The following is a 19,744-nucleotide window of genomic DNA, read 5'->3' as shown; positions in this document are numbered from 1 at the left end:
GTTGGGTACTTCAGCTAGATTTGTTTTCGGGAGGTACAATCACTGCTTTTATTTGAACACCCTTCGACAGGATCCGAAAGATGTGTGCATTACACTTTGAGCCCCTCAATATGTGACATGTTGAGGTTATTTTTCCTCAGCAGCGTAATTTCACAAAAAATATTTTTAGACCTGTTTTCCTTACTGCACTGACCTTACTATAAAATTTAAGTTATTAGGGTTTTGTTGTTGTTGTTTTGGTTTGTTTACCACTTAGTACAGCATAAAATGCTAAGCTAAAACACCTGTGGCATGGCCAAAATGCAAGTCAGCCCTTAAGACTTAGATGTTTAGGCTGATAAGAGCAAGAGGAGTGTTTTATATTTTAGAGGAAATATATTATTTAGAGGAAGATATTATGAGAGGAAGGATGTTTATCTGTGTTCACACAGCTACTGGAAATTAAAAGTTTTTATATATTCATAAATATTTGATTGTCATTATCTTGAAGAAAAGTTTTCCTTTACAATTTAGCCATGTGATAGTGCTTTGTGTGTAGCAGACAAATATGCAGGGCAGAAAGTAAAGAGCAATTTCTACAAAGCCTTGTTTGGGATCTGTTTGCTTACACACATGTTTAACTTTAAGGTCATGAGTATTCCCGTTGTTTTAAATGTGGTGCTGACCAAGGCCAAAGAAGGTTTGCATGGTCAAACCTTTAGCAGGTATTAAATCATTCTGTTTTATTCCCTCACTTAAGATTTCATTAAGTTTTTCATCGACTCTATAGTATTTTTGCTTCTTGATGCCTCTGCCTCCCTCCCACTAGCTTGGATTACAGGATTCTGCCTTTCAGAGCTTTTCTTTTTCAGAGGAATAAAAACAAAACAAATCCTTAACACATGCTCCGTTAGATATTTCAGTTGTCTTTTATTTTGGGAATTTTAATGTCATTTTTCATTGGACATACATTTTTCTCATGAAATACGTAACCTTGTATTGCTGTATCCTGGAAACCCAGTCTTTACTACACCGAATTTAAATAGCTTATAGTCAACTTCCCAGTTATAACTGGCTCATTCCTTTTAATAAATTAATGATCTTTCTCTCTTTCCTCTAGCATTAGTGCCCAAAGCTTAGGGGAGGAAAAAACTGCTTTTCTAGGTAACTTTGTAGCCCTGTGTGCATGCCTCTGTGTTCTGAATTTGATACTTAACAGATATCTGGGACACCTGAAATTGATTTTTGAGTACCCTGAGAGCTGGTCTTGGATATGTCTAATTTCTTATTTTCTTCTCTTTGTAGTTCATTCTTCTTTCTCTTTTATTTTTCATAGCTCCTATCGAAGTCATGGAATGGTTAGACTGACTATTACTTTTCTAATGGATTAGTTGAGTACTGGAAAGCCAGAGGATATTAGCCTTTCCACATTCAAATGTGTCATATACAATATATGTGGTTCTATGAATATTTAATTTGAGTGAAAGGCCTGTTGTCCTTTATCTGACTATGATTTCACTGAGTAAGAAATTGCTTTTCATTTCTGGGTGGTCCTAGATCTGTATTGCTTCCTTGCTTTCTAAAATGTACCTTGAACTTTTTCAACTAAACTGACACCTCAATCCCAGTTCAATCCCAGTAACAAAATCCATTCTGAGTTTTTGTTTCTATTTTAAAAGCAAATTTTGTCCATGCTATCACCCATCTCAATGTATTTAACATTTGCTTTCTCCTTCTGTGTTCCCTCGGTTAGATCTTTAGGGGCTGTGTTGTCTGTAATGTCCCTCAAGCAATCAAACATGTTGGCGCTTAATAGATAATGAGGCCTTAGGCATGATATTGGGACAAAAAGCAAACTCTAATTTTCCCCATCCTACCTAACTCCATAAGAAATGCTGCTGCGCTTCAGATTATTATGCTGGAAATTATTACTCTGTGCTCAGAGAAAATAAGTTGTTTTATTGTCAAGGGAGCAGGACTCTGCTCCTCAGTAAGCAGTAAAACAATTTATAGGAGGAGTATTTGTTTTCCTAGCACAAAATAAAAACTGTTTGCAGGGTATTGTAGCTAATGACAGCGTGGATAAATCATGCACCAGCAGAACTCCGGGTATACAATAAGTATAACATTGCAAGGAAGAAATCATACCTTTGATAAATGTCCTAATCCCACAGTGAGTTTTGTAAAGGTATATAAGTCCATCCACATGAGTTAGCTGTAGCGTGGCACGTTGGGTAGCTTTCCTGGATTTATAGAATTCCCCCCCCGTTGCCAGACACACCTCGTAATTGCACTGCATTCACATCCCTGAAACGCTTACTTTACTGAAGAGTTGTAATGGGTACGTCATGCTAGAATCAGTGCTTTGTCTCTTATAGTTGGGGAAAGAAACCTGACTTTTTCTCATTTCGTAGAGTTACAGAAATGATGCTGGGCCACGGATGATTTTTGCTTGGTCATAAGGTTCCCTCTTCCCCCATAGGTGCCCAGATTGCACTCATTGGTTAATGTTACAGACTTGCTTAATTTGCGAGCCAGCTATTACTCTTGGGATTATCTAGAAAAAGTTGTACATTGCAAATCTAGCGTGAGGAAAATCATTTTGTGTCCAAGACAGTGGCTGATTTATTGTTCAGGGAGTAATTCAATATACTTGTAGTAAATAGATGCATCAGAAAAAACATTAAGATGCTGCAGCATGTAATGGAATATACCTTTGGGTACTGTAAGAGGGGAGGGTATTCAAGTGATAATGAAATAATTATTTTTCCCCTGCACTATCAAAAACTGAGTTTAACAAAAGACGTTAGCTCTCTGTATAAGCCCTAATTTAGCATTCGTGTAAATGCTAAAATTAGTCATTAATCAGTAAAGCTCCTGACTTGTGATTCAGTCAGTGGTACATAGGTCTGCATACAAAAGTATGTGGGTACAAGCGGTTTGTTGACTTGCAGCCAAATTGGTACAAGAGCCCCCTGTACCTGGGACTGTTATTCTAGGAAATACACTCATTGCATGTCAAAATGTTTTGTCAAGAAGTTACTAAAATTTTTGCGGCATCCCTTTGTTTTTCCTATATTTTTCCAAGAGAATGCTTCAAGCCTTAAGTAATGCTGTGCAGTTTGCAGAAGAGGCTTCAGGAGTGGCAGTTGTCAGATGCTAGAGAGCAGTTCTCAGGCCTTGCAAAAATTCCTCCAGAGATCTGCCAAAGCCAGTGACTTAATATGGTATGTTTTCTCCTTAATCAACAGCTTTCTTTAAGATTAGTGTTCCCTACTAGACTTTATTTAACCCAAATTCTCCCCTTTAAGCAATTTGCTTCTGTGACTTGTGTGCTCACCAGCTCCTGGTGGAAGAACATCTTTTTATTCAGTCGGTCCATACAGCTGCATGAGGTGTATATGCATTCATAGAATATATCGTATTGAGCGATTATTTCCCACGTGTGACTTCTTCAGAAGTCAGAATTGTGCAGCATGTACAGTTCATCTGTGACTGGGTCTTGATAAGTACTTGATCTTACCAGAATTTACTGGGAATACTCAGATCATGTGCATCTTGGGTTAACATAACGCTTTGCTACTTTAAATTGTAACCTTGGTGCTGTAAAAAACACTGGAGTAAATTTAACAGATACCAATGTGTTTTATTTTCAGAAGATAATTACTTAATGACCTACCATTAAAAGGTCATATTCGATGTCCTTCCGAGGTTGTTATGACTTAAATTTCTCTCAATAGATTAATTAAATAATATTGTGAACAAAAGAAATTTTGACATTTTCCATGCCCTTACTGTTTTCAAATGGGAGGAGGGAGGAGGATGGGAGGGACTTGGAGTCAAGACGCACCGAGCTGAAACACCAGTTAAAGGTGGAGATTGGACCAATAAAAATCGCTTCAGACAACTTACCTTTTAATCCCTGTTTATTTCTTACAAATGACCAAACCAACAAAGGTAGATGCAAGTTAAGTATATAAAAAAACACATCCTCTGCAGAGTTTTCCTTTGCATCTCCTTCTGTGTATGTTTCCTTTACAAGAAGCTTAATGAGTAGTTGAGCATGAGCTTCCCCACGCTCTGCAGGCTGGGTGCAAAATGGGTAGCAGAAACAATACAAGTTATGTCCGTGAAATCCCTTTTCTCATTCCAGAGAAACCGGTTCTAAGCCCAGGAACATTCTGTGTGACTTGCAGTCAGCCTTTGTACTGAGCTTGCCTGCTGAGGTGCTGGTAGTGTTAAGGCTTTTTGGGAGGTTTGTCTGCTCAGAGGCAGACTGAAATCCAGCAGTCTCTTAGCTAGAGAACCATCAGCTAACAGTAACTTTTAATTTCACCCATCTCTTCCACATAAGGCACTAAGGGACTTTAAGGCTTTAATCTGAATTTTCCATGGCCTGCCTCATATTACTAATTTTTTGGCACTTGGTGTTGATGTGGATGGTAGGATGGCAGAAAACCAGGCTCTTCATGGCTACTTCCTGAAACAATTAAGTCTTTGTTTTTTCAGCTCCCTTGTTCACTCTCTGTAACTACCAGAGATATGTTTCATACTTTGCATAGGAAAAAATAGCCTTAGAATTCAAATAGCAGTTAAAAGCACAACATGAATTCCAGAGTTGAGTCACTGGAAATGCCAGCAATTCTAACCAGAAAAGTGTGAGAACCCTATTTACTTTGTTTTCAAGGTATAACTGTGGAAAAATAAAAATGAGTGCCTGACTCTTCTTATAGAATACGTTCTTCAAGAGTTACTGAGATGATAATTTGGGCTCTATCCTAAAAATGTGCTCAATTTAGTGTTTCTTTTCGGCCCCATCTCTAAGCAGTTGAGCTTTGCTGGTTGCACCCTGCAGGCCTGGTTCTCTGCCTGGCCAGACCGGGAGCCTGAGCACCGCAAGCCCATGGAGGGCGTTGGATGGGGACATTGCTCTCCCCCCTAGTGTACCCCTGCACTGCTACGTTTTGTCGTGACCTGGGCTAGGACTCAGCACTCTTGGATCTGCTGGATGAGCTATAGCCTTACATGTATGCTAAGATATGAAATATAACACCCTCATTTCTCTGCGGTTTCAGTGGTATGTAATTTCTCTCAGTTTATCCTGTTTTTCCAGGTACAGCGTATTGAGTTTCAGCCCCATGTCTGGAAAAACAGTGTTTCTCTTAAACTCGGACATGTCTGTGAAGCTTTTCATAAAGGTTGTGGGACAAATTTGATAAGCTCAAAATCTGCAGTGGCCAAATATTAACAGGCTCAGTTCTTACAGGAACAGATGGAATCTGGTATTAGAGTCCAAGAGATCTGCAAACTATAGTGAAAGATTATGTTGGGAAAAGGAGCAGCACATAGTTACTCTTTCCTGCTATTAACAAAAATAATCATCTGCATTAGCTTCCATGTTTAGTTTTCAGAGAAAACCAAAAAGCAGAGAAAACTCACCCTCTTCAGTTTCACAGCGCAGTCTTTAAGGTCTCTTGTGTGGATTTTGCATGAAATAACTTTAGTTTGCCAGTTGCGTATTTTCTCTGAGCAAGAAAACAAAGGCATCATCTTAGCTCAGGCAATAATGTTCCAGGGCAGCTATTTTCATTTCTGATTCTGATTCCATGTTACAGGAAAACTTTGATTTCTGTGGGAACAGTAGTATTTTGTAAAGCATCCAAACTTTTGAGAGCATAGGGCTGTGCATCATGGTCTGATCCAGATACAGCTAAATAGAGTCCCAGCAAGAGCATCTCCAGAACGGCGCTTTCTCCAGTTGGCTTTTCCCAGCTCTTGTAATCATTTTGATTTCCAAAAAAATGTATTGAAGGGGGAGGGAGGGGAAAGAAGGGTGAACACCCTTTCAGGCACAGTTCCTTTGCATGGAAAAACAGAAGATGCCGCTGAAGAAAGAAGCATTCAGTAATCAAAATCCAGGGGACTGGAGACAGCTCAAAGTGCGTGGGCTAAGAGAACGACATCATAGCTCTGGGAAGCTGCTTTAAAAGATGAGGTAGTGGGAGGCTGAATTTAGATGTTATTTACACCTTTTTAGTCCCATCTGTGTGTATGCGTGAAGTCAATGCAACTAGAGAGGTAACACAGGGTAGCGTTTGAGCCATTCTCTTCTGGTGGAGTGCCAAAGCCAGTAGTAGTCACAGCGTCCCAGAAAAGTTGGTGGAAGGGTATGCAATAGATGCCATTAGTCTTGAATTTGAAGTGACACAGAAGTTGAGGCTTAGCACACTTTTCTTCCTAGCTTCCTGCATGATGGTGCTGTATTGCAAAAAAGGACAGCACATGTGTGATGACATGAAGACTTCTGTCAGAACTATTTGCGTCGTTGAACGTCCTAGTCAAATGCTGTGCTTTATTCAAGTACAAGTAGGCAGGAGTCGCTGCTGTTTCTTAGATCTACTATAAACTTCTTAAAAAGCTGGAAATGTTATACCAGTCAAAATTTTTGTCACTATTTAACATTTGTGCAGTGCTTTGAAGATGAAAAGTGCTCTATAAATACTATGTTCTTTTTTCTTTTACTTTGTTAGCCTTCACACACCAGCTATTAAAAGAACTAAGGCCTGAAAGCAGTTAAGCTCAAGGAAGAGTGATAATACTAATAATACTTTGCACTTCGCTCATGCTTATGTCCAAAAATGTTAACAACCTTTACAAATATGATGAAAAAGTTACCCTAAAAGTTGTAAAATAAGTTTATCCATACTTACAAGCCAGAGAAACTAAGGCATAAAAGAAACAGGGTCATATTTTAAAATATATTTAGACATTTAATCTCAATTTTAGATTGGATCTGACTTTTTAGGGTATAAAGGTACTTGAGTGACTTACTCAAGGAAAAAAATAATCTCCTTCAGTTTGGGAAGTACTTATTGTTTCTGGCAAAATATAACAAGGAGAACAACAATTCTTCTTCATTTCATACTGATATTTTTCAAGGCTTTCCATTTTTTCCTCCCAACTCTACCAGTTGGCCTAGTGAAAGATACTGCAGTCTCTCTCTCTTTCTATCTCTAAATCTTGACAGTGTTATATAGCATATCTTTCCTGCAGATTGCTCTGTGTGGAGCTCAGAAGGGTATAGACAGATGAACAGCTTTTTGCTGTTGAGCGAACACCTTGAGTCAGATCCTTTGACCAGTTCTACTTTTAGGGTCCTTGAGCTTATGTCTTCGCTTCCTGACCTTCCTAGGACAGAGTCACCAGATGAGCAGAGACTTCCTGAAGTTGGCAGTGTGGATGCCTGTTTTCTCTGGCTGATAAATTGGATAGCTTCAAGATTTAAGGCCAATTATCCTGGAAGTGTCTTTGCATATTGACGTTTTTTTCTGGAGGAAAGCCAGCAAAGAGGCTTTTATCAGGTCAAAAATAGTAACTTCACTACAAAACTGTCCAGAGGAGAGGGAACTCCTCACATTGTAGCAGTGCTTGTAAATCCTTCCTCCCACATCCAGGCTGCACAGTTTTGGGGAGGAGAAAGGATATCTGGTGTTTAACTTTGCCTCTTCTAGGTCTTAAATGACAGGTATTTTACCAGGTGCATCATTTATTATTTGAATGACTTATAATTTCTCACCTTAAGATGTGAGCTGGGTTAAAGAGCAGAAAAGGAGCAGGAGGATTTATCCCTGCCTCTCTAGTAAGTGCCAGGGGCTGGACTGTGCCTCTGCTCAGGTGGCAGGCATGAGACCTCGTTTTGCTTGATGCAGCAGTAAGCCAGGAGCAACAAACCAGGCAGGAGCTGGTCAGATGTGAATCTAGATGAAAGATACACTCTGAGACCAATAGTAAGCTCTAAGGAAAATATTTTTTTTCCTCTTTGTACAGGATCTGAGATGGGGGGAGCGTGCTGTCGCACACGTAAGGCTGGGAGCCTCAGTTTGGGAAGTGGGTAATCGGAAGCTGCCTTCCCCTACTTCTGGGTGCTGTTGGGCATGGGTTTGCTTTGATTTTGGGCCTTGACCGTTCTCGAGAGCAAGGGCTTTTTGACTGTTTGCAGAATTTGTGATTTGACAGCACTTGCGTTTTGCAGCAGAGAGCTGGTGGGAGCGGGAGAGGGACTTAAGCTTAAAACGAGAAACTGAAAAACAAAAGTTTTTCAATTTCAAGAAGCAGGAGTTTATTAAGGCTCTAAGGTGCAACACTTAAAAAATACAGGCTTTTTTTGCTTCTGTTCACAAATATGGAAATAGGTTTTATACGTGTCTGTATGGTGCTGATAGCATGTCTGTCCCACCATAATGGAGTTCACTGCCATAAAGAAAATAATAAGCTAATATTTATGACAATTTACAATGCATCTCCATATCCCATCAGCCATGGATATTCTTCACTGGTCCATACCATGCAGACCTATCAGAAATAACAGAAAGGAGGGAAACTATTGTTAGGATGGAGTAGCCCAATATTCATAGACTATTCATCCAGGGATGAACTCCTAGACAGCCTCACTTGAATGCCTAGTGTTTATAAATGGGAGAAACGTACGTGAAGTAGTACATTATGGCTAAAAAACTACTTGATCTGGCCGAAACAAAACCTAGCCCTCATCCCTCATGTAGAAGCAAATCTACCAGCGCCCAGAGAGATTTGTCTTTGAGGAGTGATCTGAAAGATAAGTAATACGTCAAAGGAAAGAAAATACAGTTTCTGCTCCTTGGGGGAAGAGGGTAAAAGGGGAAGAGGGAAAAAAAAAAAAAGGAAAAAAGCATTAAAAACCTTCATTTTTTCTAGCTGTGGCTATAGCCCCTTTCCTTTGATTTGTCATGATTTAAATTCATACAAAAAGATTTATTTCAAATAAGCCCCTTTAACTGTAGGGGCAGTTTGGTTTTTTTTTTTTCCCCCCAAAAGCCTTTTGTAAGAACAAAGTAAGCACTTGTCACACACAGTGACTAATGAGAGTTTAGTGTGGGTTTTAGTGTTCATTCATATGCTTTGTGTTCAGCTAGTCCTAAGTTAAATCTTTAGAAATCACACCACAGGAATCCTCCACTTAGGGGTGAGGGCGGGTGGTGACTCTGTCGAGATACTGAGAGCCGCTGAGCGGAAACTGCTCTTCTCAGGCTTCCTAATCGGCAGTGCAGGAAATAAACACACGCAGGAAGTCATCTGGCCTTTTCTTGAACTTGAAGTTTATACAGCAATTGATAACCGAGGCAAACTTTGTGTACTTAAACTTTTGAAAATTAAATAAAATAAATGTGGCATGTGCAGCAGATGCCACCATGGCCTATAGTTTCTGCAACCAGCTCATCTAAATACAGTATTAAAAACTGGAAAGTTTGTACATGGTATCTATTTTTACAGGTAGCATATGTCCTTAAGCCTTTTTTGTGCATCTTCTCTCCCATCCCTTTTCCTTACATTTCACTAATCCTCTCCCAGTGCAACTGAGCTGAAGCAGTACAATGAAACAAAGTAATGCTGCAAAGCTGCTTTCTCTGCCTTTGCATCAGACTCTCTTTCATCCTTTGCCTTTCCCATTTATCTTGTATGCACCTTGGGGTAAGGATGGGCTGTGTGTAACATCTTGTTCAGTGGTGGCCCGTATTGATATTTGTGTAATGCTACATACATTGTGCATAAAAGGTCATCTGTGAAAGGAGGGTCAAAATAAATGAAGCGTCATTCTTGAGAATACACCCTTTGAAACCGATAGCATCAGTTTACTAGCAGGGATATTTATAAGCATTTCTAAGTAATATCATTTGGGATATTTCTCATATTTAAGAGCTTTCATTGTAGTGTTAGTAAGGTCATTGTGGGTTTAATGCTTTAAAAAGGGCAGTTTTGGATATATAATAATTGTCTTACAATTTAAGTAATTCAAGAAGGTCATGAAGTTTAATAGACTGTTTTGAAGGTTACATATTTGCAATGTAGGCATAGATTTATAAGATTTTTGGCCTTACCTAGCCACCAGGTTTCTTGAAGTCCTGGAATCCCTTCTAAATGTTGGCAGTAAATCGCCATTTACTGTGAAATGGGCTTAGCTGATCAGCAGCACAGTAAATATCAATACTCAGTTCATAATAATGAATAAAGATGGAAGTTTGAGCTATTAATCTTGTGAGATTGCTCCTGACATACCTTTCCAAGACATCCCCTTATCCCCACTACCTTTGCACTGTCTGTTTGATTTACACCCCAGCCTGAAGTCCAACAGCCAGTCAGCCTCGCTTTCAGGTAACACAACACATGGCTTTTTCACTGGTATCTTTAAAAGCATCAGTCTGTGCTTTTTCCAGTTCCCTGCTAGAAGCATTGAGGTTTGTAGCAGACAGCATGGCGGTATGTACGTGCACAGTGTTAACGCGTAGCTGGATTGTCTGTTTCCTACTCTCAAAGGTATTTTTACGTTGCATTTCTTTCTTTTCCGATAGTCCAGCTCCACAGTGAGAACGTACCAAAACAGTAAATCGCGAGTGACCATGAGCCCTGGCTTTAGCTCCCAGTGGAATAGCAGCCCGCCAGCCTGGAGCACATACACCTTTCCCAGAGCGAGCTTGCACTACCAGTCCCACGCCAGCTACACCTACTGTGCTGGACACCCTGCTGTAAGTAACGACCCTTTTCTGTGGTTACCTCAGTGACGGGAACGGCTCCTCCTGTGCCCCAGCCCTCAGCACGGCTTGTCCTTGCATGGGTTGACTGTAACGCTAGAAAATATTGGAGTGAGCCTAAGATCTAAGCAGATGTCAAAGTCCTGTGTATGGCTCAGTAGGAATACAGGCTTTTTTTTACATTTAGCAGGGCTTTTCCTAGTATGAAATTACCATTATGTGCCTTGGTTTCGCTGTCAGGGATGTGGGTGGGAATGCTGTATGAGATGGCTTCTCCTCTGTTTTCGGTGAGGTCTCTTGTTAGATGAATGAAGTGTCCTGTCTGTTTGATAGATTTGAAGTTGTACAGGTAAGTCAGTGAAGGAGAGCATCTCTTGTTATCATTAGACTTGGTAATATTTACTAATTTATTATCATCGCCAGTAGTGAACGTGCAGTCTTTTGTTGCTAGGCTAAGCCTATTGGTCCTCACCAATTTGCATGAACTGGTGCCCAAAAATACTGGGGGGGAGGAGTCTCACTGATACTGTTTTTTAATTTGACAACCATAAAAGGGTCTTAACTGCAGGCTGATGGTTTTTCATGTTTGTGTAGCAGACTGCTTATAGCGGAGCCCTTTGGTTCTTGCAGGTGGAAGAAAAACTTGAGGTTTAGAGAGTTAACTGGGGAAGACCTCATTAGTGTAGCAATCTCCCCTGTTTCGCCACTCCACGCTTTGTTGTTCTAATGTTTGCATTTGAACGCAGCTTGGGATTTTGTCAGAACTTCTTAAAGGACGTACCATCTTAACATCCTGTCATGTGTATATAATGAAGTTTTGCCATCTTATAGTGAATTCCAGTAGGAAAACAGGGAAATGTGCAGCTATTACTACAGAGGGGAAATTGTCCTACGCAGTCTTTGCAAGATCTCAGTGATTTGATTAGATCTGCTATCTTATCTGCCAACAGACTTTGGGCCAGAAGTTTGGGTTAGGAATTATCTGAAGCATTAGCATGGTAATTGTAATGAAGGAGGGGAATAAATTGTAAAATCTTACCTCTTTTCTGAGGTAGTGAGATCTCAGACTGAATTAAACATCTCTATGGATTCTGCTGTTATCTCAGTTTCATTACGATGTCACTGAAAACTATAAAAACTGTTGTGGTGGGGAGAGAGGAAAGACATTTGGCATCAGAAGGACACTCATATTTTCCTGGTTTGGAATGATGGCTCAGAAAGAGTCCCTGCGCAGCTTAATTTAACTTAATAAACTGTGGATGTTCAGGTCTTTAACTGCTCCTTAACTTTGATCATTTAAAATAAACATTACCCGCTTTGCATCAGACTTTGACCCTACTAAACAAGAGGGCTTATGAGAAGAACACTAGACTTCCTGTAAGATGGTTTTAAAATGGAGGCATTTTTGTATCCGTATGAATTAAAATGCCAGTCAAGGTGCTGGAGTCTTTTTAGGCTAATGCCACAGTTCCTCTTTGCTTTGCATAGGCTGAAGTTCGTGGTAACTCAACTAGAATTACTTTACCTGTATGCTATTTGTGCTCACTGAGCACCTTCGCAAATGGCCACTGGAAAGGAGACTTCAATCTGAAAGTCAATTTAGCTGATTGCTGGGTAGGTGGAGATTCAGAATAGCTGGAGTTGCATCGACTTGCACGCAGATGAAAAAAGCCAAAATGAAGTGCATAAGTACAAGGCGGATAACTGAACTGAAGTCTTGGGTTACTCCTGCCCTCAGTGCCCCTGGTTCAACTGTTTAGTAAATTTGGTGTGTGTCGTGGATGACAGCTCATCTCAGGAGCTCTGCTGTGGTGCTATTCAGCAGGCGGTGGGACTGATTTTCTAGGCGGGCGATAAGAAGCTGTACCAGGTTAGCTGTCACAGCGGTGCCTACCACCGCGGTCACATAGTTCTTCCACATTTCTCTATTTCTGCATATTTGGAGGGTGAAGCAGTACACGGGAACTGAGGCAAGGCACCCAGCATGCTCAGCGCCTCCTCCCTGCAGCATCAGATGGGTGTTGAGTTTCCAAGAGAAAACATTGCTTTAACATTGGCTTGAATATCTGTCGCACTGTATATGATAAAGTTAAATATTATTATGATTCCTGTTTCTAACTTAGATTCATTTAGCCTGGATTCACTTCTATGGCAAATGACAACAATAAAAGCTAGATACAGAGGAGCTCTTTTATTCATGAATCTTTCCACTGTTTCATGCTCAACTGGGTATTTAGTGTACTTCAAAGGATTTCATTTGCCTTCATCTGACACAGGTTCACCCAGAAGAAGCCGTAGGTTTTACTGCTGTATGAAGCCTTTGCTGCAAAAGCTCCCACGTGGAATGTATCTAAAGATCGTTGCAGTTTCTTGATGCTGTGGAGGCTAACAAACTTATGAGGGCTTTGCAAGTTCAGGGCAGGCAAATGTCAGGGAGTTGGGTCTGGCCTTGAAGTACTTAAAGGTATTAGTCCCTTGAGAGAGAGCCAAGAGAAAAGCTTTGCATTTTTCTGCTTTGGTTCAGAGAAAAGCTGTAGGAGACAATAGAAGAATCATGTTAATTGGGCCAAATGTAACTCAAAAAAATATTTCATTTTTTTTTCTAAATGAAAGAAAAAATATCATACAAAGTATAGTGCTAAGAGACCCATATGACTCTGGCTGGTCATAAGAAATTTGTCTGAGCCAAAGGTTGTTTTATATCTGAGCGCATGCTCTGCAACTTTTATCCATCCTTCAGCAATCATTCATTAAAAGCAGTCTTTCTACCTTAGGAAAGACTAGAATGGGAAGTTTGTTTAAAAAGAGTATGTTTTCACCTCTTGGAATTGTCCAAGGGAAAAAAGACCGTAAGTCATCACCGTCAACAGTGTAATATGGTTTTTGAACAAACAAAAAGATGCTAACTTCTAGCTGTACTGGGAGGCAGGATTCTCTGTAGGACTGGCATATATTAATATGAGCAACAACTTGGTGGATGGCCCTTACAAAGTATGTTAACACTTGTTTCTGATATTTGGGGCTAGCAATTCACCCGGCATTTGTACACATAGATTTACAGCCAGAAACATAGAGCATGTATTGCTCAGAACAGGAGGAGACACCTAGCCATCTGACATGCTTTTTTCTTGAATTTTCTTCACATAAAATAATAAGGAAGATAATAAGAGTTGAAATAACCCTGATTATCCCCATGCCAGTGAATAAACTCTAAGAAATGACCACTTAGTGCACTGTGATTTTAAAGTACATGAATAAATTGGGCAAACAAAACAAATCCATTGCCAGCACCTGGTTTGCTTTCAACTGTTTCAGTTGAAACTGTGTGGGAGTCTCTTATGTCTGCCTTGAATGTTCACCTAGCAGTCACAGACATCTGCCACAACGGCTAATGTAGAAGTCTGTCATTCCTTGTGAAGGAATTTGTCAGTGTGATATTCTTCGAAGAAGCATCCAATACCATTGCAGACTTGTTGCCTTTGTTTTAAGCCCTTGGGAGAATGCATTTAGTTGCATGTGTTAATTGCTTTATGTGCATGTATCTCCATAGCATATGTGATATCTTTGCAAACTTTATCTAGATGTACAACTTGGAATATATAAACCTTTCCACTAGCATCTATTGTGCACTCTAACGGGATTTGGTCATGCTCTGCTAGATCAGTGGCAGCCTTCAAAGCACTGTTGGGTAAATCTGTAAAGTTGTTATTTGGAGTTCTACAGATAATACTTGTCAGACTGTTACATCTGAGATGATATACGTGGATCAGGCAGTCGGTTTGCTTTAGCAATGCTTCTGTCCCCATTCCACTGGGACTTCTTTCTGGTAACCTCAAATGCGCTACTGCTTCTGAAATTGTACTGTTAGTGGGAACGCACAAAGGAGAGTTGAAGAAGTGTGACATAAAGCTCTTTGAGACACTTCTGGCCTTCTTTCACTTACTTCTGAGTCCTAATAGGATCTCAGATCCTTAATCTCAGGAATCATTGGAAGAAACTTAAGACCCAGTAGACGGAGCTATAGCTCCCTTTAAATTTTCATGCTGTGGACCCTCAGATAAAGAGAGCAGAAAGTGAGCAAGGCAGTCAGAGTGGGAAACACTAATGAAAGGTCCCACTTGCCATGAATGGGACTGTGCAGAGTCCATCTCAAAACTTTCCAGTCACGGGTAGATAACCCTCATTCCTGATGAAGGGCTTGCAGGACTGCTTTACGGTACAGCAGTAATACATTTACATAAACTGAGTTCTTTGATCATCACTCCAAATTGAATTCTCATCTGTTCTGAGCTCCCAGTGATTTACTTTGTTTATAATTAGTTGTATACATTTATTACATTAGAAAATCTGCCCTTTTAATCTGATTAGATAATACAAAGTTTAGGGACTATCTGAGAATGAGAGGTGCAATTAGTAAATTGTGTGTATGTTTTTATATGTGCATAGATTTATATGTATATATAATGTATATTTATACACATGCACACTTGCTTAAAATCCTTGTGAAAGGCTATAACAAGGCTATTCTCAGTGCAGGGCTGGTCTTGGTGTAGATCGCTAGTCTTCTGTGGTCCTGTTATCTGAAATGTAAAGCTAGTTAAGGATCAAATTCTTGTAAGAAGTGGGATATCCTACTCAAAATCGGTTCCATAGCACAGAAATAAGACTGACAGAAGCAGTATACTGATACATGCCAAATTCTGATCATAAACTTTAAATGATATGACCATTCTCTGTAATGAAAAGGTTTTAAGAAGCAAATTTCCTTAAATCCAGGCAGTGTTCAATACATATAGGACTGGAATCCTATTCAAAACAGGCCTTTATTTCTCTAGAAATGTAACAGTTCAGCAATCCATTTTAAATTTTTTATACCGAGGTATTTCCAGTGAGTAATTTTGTTGCACCTCTTTTTAGAGAATAAGATGGAGCTAAGACTTGAACAGTACTGCAGTATAATACTGTCCTCTATCATCACTAATTTCCAAGATATCTCTTTAAACAGAAGCCATCACTTTCTGACCTGCCTTGAGCCTCCTGCCTGCTTCATTTTGTAATGTCATGAATGGTGGATTGTGGATTCATGGAATAGAGCAGGTCTGATTAAAGATGAAGAAACTTCCTTTTACACATGCACGTCCTTATAATCAGCAATGATGGGAAAGGAAATAAATAGTACAGTACGCATAAATTGGAAATGTCTCTCTGAGAGCCCCTCTATTTCACTTTAAGTTCTCAAATCTGTTTTCTCTGTCTTTAACCTTAACCCTTTCTTCCTTTCAAGGGCCTTTCATGTGAGATTGATCCCTGCCATTCTCCAGCCAGCATTTCTTTGATGCTGCCAGCCATTGCCATTATAATAGCCCCGTCAGCAGGAGACAGGTGAAAAATGGATATGGTCCAGAGAAGGATCATACACCATTGAAGGACCAGTGAGCAAAATGTCTGTTACATGACACTTTATATACTACAGTATATAAGGTATAAGACATATTTTGATCAGCAAAATCTGGTGACCACGTCACAGAGCATTGCCTCAGCCCCAGCTTTAGAAGCCTGCTGGTGAATCTGGGGAAAGCCGATGTGTGGGTTGGAGAGAGGGAGAAAGGAGCATCTTTAGCCAAGAGAAAAAGCTATGTCACCAGAAGCTCGTCTTTATGATTGCTGATAACAAGACTTACGAAATACTGCAAGAAGCAGTAAGGAAGAAAATGAAAGAAGCAATCATTAAAGGGAAAATGAAAAGGATAACATCTCTGTTGTAGGGTGTGAATTGTGATATAAGAGAAAAGCTGTGCCAGGTAGGAGGGAAGTAAATGAAGAATTGTGGAGAAAGGAGTATCTTTAATTGACAAGTCATTGTAGCTATCAGGTGCAAAGAGCAGCTTTGTGATCAAGTGCAAATCCATATGCTAACTGCTAACATAAATTATTTATTCTGTTTATCTATTACTTCCATCTACAGGAAGAGAGCCTCAAAAACATGAACTTATTAGGTTGCAAATGTAAAACACATTTTCACAGTGGCTAGGCTTCTTTGGGGAAGGGGGGTGGAAATTTCAAACCCCTAAACAAATGTCTCTTAATTAACTTTTCTCACCATCTGTGCTTACTTATAGTTGAGGCAAGTGGTACCAGTGACTTGTGAGATTGCTTTCAATACTGCCTCTCTAGGCTGGCTTTTCAAAGCAGCAATCGCATGCAGTTAATTCCGATCAGATCAGCTTATCAGCTCAGTTCATTGTAGTGCTTTCATAATCATTCGTTTGTGACAGCCCATTAAAACTTGGCCGGGCCTTTAAAAAAAAAAAAAAATCACGAAATCCATCAGTGTGTTTTACATTCAGCCTTTGAGGTATCTAGCATATTTGATGGCAGTCAGGGTTTGAAGCTGATCGCCCTGGTCAGAAATGCAGTGCCCGCTCCGGGGGCCGGGGATGAGGCAGCCCTTGCTGCTCTTGCCGGGGGCACGGGAAGGAAAGGCCTTAGCTCCTGACCCGTGGCAGCAGCACCTTACGGTCCGGACCCGAAGCCCCTGAACGTTCATGGGGAGCATTGACAATGCACGGTGCTTTAGCTGAGGCGCAACAAGTATTTTTCAAAACGTCTGGGGAAATGAAGAAGTTCCGCCCAATCTTGAGTTTTGGAGGTGTTTTGTTTCTCAATTCTGATTTTTGTGTGTGAATGTTATTTTTTTTTCATTTTTGCCTGTATTGACTATTTATCTACACATCACATATATTGTGTCTTGCTGTTCTTTTTCAAAAGACTAATTCATGTTGTTGATTAATATGTGTTAAAGCATCTTTTCTTTTATAGCTTTAACTATCTCCAGCTTGTATTTTAAGAGAAAATTTTCAAATTTTCCCCAAAACGAGTTTGTAGGACATAAAATATTTTTTGGAAGTATTAATATTAAAAAATAAAAATCCTCTGTATATGCTCTGTGTTTGTGCACTTTTGTAATTTCAAATGAAACAAATGAAAATTATTTTTAATAGGAAAGACTTCTGTGTGGACAATTTGAACGAAATCTTTGAAACAACAAAAAATACATCTACAGTATTAGTAAAATATGTACTGCTGAAGACTTTCTGACCACCACCTAGCGCTTACACAGTCTGACTTTCTGAATGTGAGAACTGTTTATTTATAAGCCATGCCTATATAGGAATTGTCTTGCTGCTTCTAGGGTTGTATCCTTGTAGAAGAACACTGACCAAGCAGATACATGCAGAAAGAAGTTATTGTTTGAATAGCTCTGAAAAATACAAACCAGATGCTTCTTTTCTTTTCTTTTCTTTTCTTTTTTTTTGTGGAAGAAGGGAAGGAAGTTCCCTAAATTTAGACTGAAAGATAGACTTGTAGGAAGCAATAAATGTGGATCTTAGTAAATATCTATAATTTACAACTACAGATATCTATATACATGTGTCCACGTACAGACATGTGTGTGTCTGCATTTGTGTGCGTCTATATATGTATAAGAGTGCTTCAAATGTTTATTTTGGTTTTCTGCTTTAATTTAGCAAATAATAGGTCCCTGGTTCTATTTTGCAGCTTCTCCGTTATATTTTCAGTGAGCCAGACAGGCTGTCTTTAGGAGTTGTTAGTATGGTGATGAGTTCCTCCAGGCTCCAGAGAAAATCCTGGTATTAAGCTCAGGAGCAGATGCAACAAACTGCCAACCTGTCACATGTTTTGGAGACACCTGACACTTTTTGAAAGATTGATCGTTTCTAAAGGCCAGCCGCTGTGTTGCTTTCATTTAAATAATTAACATGGTCAGGAGACTTCCTTATTCTATTGTAGTCCCCAAGGGTGAAGATTTTTGGACTAGTCTGAACAAATACTGCTTTAAATAGCTTTGCTGGTGGAGTCCTTCTCTTCTCTCTTAATTTTAATTGGTGGTATGGATTTAAAATAAAACCACTCAATTCAGTGAAGGCATGGGAGATGAAAATTTTCCTTCTGCATTTAAACCTGCCTCCTTTAACATGCCAAAGACCTTTTCATTATAATGGGATGATAATCAGCAGCACTATGAGCAGCAGCTTCTGTTTACAAAAGGAGCTGGGAGGGAATGTGTGTTCGCAGGAAATGCTGATTTGTCAAAATTGAAATGTTCTTTGGATGAAATTTCATGATTTTTACCTTAAAAAATTACAAATGTTTTTACTGGAAACTCAAATGTTGACCAAAGATCACTTGTCTCTTGCTGCTTTTTGGCAGAAGCTCCACCAGCTGTTTAGACACCTTGAGAGCATCTGACCTAAAAAGGATCAAAATCCTAGAGTTCCTCTCATGGTTGTGATTAATTTGCTAAACAATCTGAATTTTGGCCTTTGCTACCTCTGCCGAAATGCTTGCCTTTGGTTTTACTAGCGGAGTTTCCTTCATTAAAAAAAAGAAAAAAAAAAAAAGAGGAAACAGAGACTTAGGAGGTAATGTGATCTGTATGTCTGTCTTGGGCTTGTTTTCTAGTACAGTTGTGTACTTCTGGCCAGTTTCAAGGTCAAGGTTATTGTGGGAGGACTTCCCAGATGATGGGGAGACTGGAAGCATTGTGTGGAAGGTGATCCCACCAGAGATATGAAGGAAGGAGCTGGAGTTACTGAGAAGGGGAAACACAGAAATCCACAGGAAGCCAGGCTTTTTTTCTTTTTTTTTCCTGCTACTTACGGTACTGTGATGAGTTGTTCCATGTAGGCTTTTTCCTGGATGAGGACTCTGACCTCAAAATTGTACAAACACACTGTAAAAGGCAATCCTTGTCCCATACCATGCAACTAGATGGGATAGAAGGTAGGAAGGAAAGCAGGGGCACTGAGAACAGTATCTTTTCCAAGGTCACACAGCAGTTTACAGAAAAGAGTTGGTGATAACCTTTGGTTTTCTTGAATTCCAAGTTGGTGCCTTATCCATCAAACCAGCTTGTATTTCTGTATGTTTCCAAGCATATACTAGATAGTATTTAATTTTGTTCTAAAAACCTGTAACTATGGGTGACAGAGATGTTTCCTGAAGACCAGGACTTAAAGCTAAAAGGTCTTGTTAGTTATGTTCTTTGCTCTTGACCGGTGTCCGTCTTCTCTGCTATGTCAGGTTCTGATTAAGGATGTTAAATACTGACATTTGTGCTTTTGGGAGAAAGAGGCATGCTTCCTGCAGGAGCACCTCTCTAAGGCATTGCTCCTTTG

General features: G+C 39.7%; 1 protein-coding gene across 9 annotated transcripts in view; it reads left to right on the top strand.

Moving 5' to 3' along the window:
* Positions 1-19,744, top strand: part of RBMS3 (RNA binding motif single stranded interacting protein 3) — a 761,325-nt gene that overhangs the window by 256,384 nt on the left and 485,197 nt on the right. For 7 of the 9 annotated variants that reach the window (XM_064506141.1, XM_064506140.1, XM_026098805.2 and 4 more), the window contains one exon: positions 10,365-10,538. The exons of the other annotated variants lie outside the window; for them this stretch is intronic. In XM_064506141.1, coding sequence (XP_064362211.1) covers positions 10,365-10,538 — 174 coding nt within the window. The remainder of the gene's footprint in view (positions 1-10,364; positions 10,539-19,744) is intronic. 9 annotated transcript variants of the gene reach the window in all.

The sequence above is a fragment of the Dromaius novaehollandiae genome, chromosome 2 (assembly GCF_036370855.1).
Source record: "Dromaius novaehollandiae isolate bDroNov1 chromosome 2, bDroNov1.hap1, whole genome shotgun sequence".
In the NCBI taxonomy this organism is placed as follows: domain Eukaryota; kingdom Metazoa; phylum Chordata; class Aves; order Casuariiformes; family Dromaiidae; genus Dromaius; species Dromaius novaehollandiae.
The sequence above is the reverse complement of the archived record's forward strand: the minus strand, read 5'-3'. Positions and strand labels throughout refer to the sequence as shown.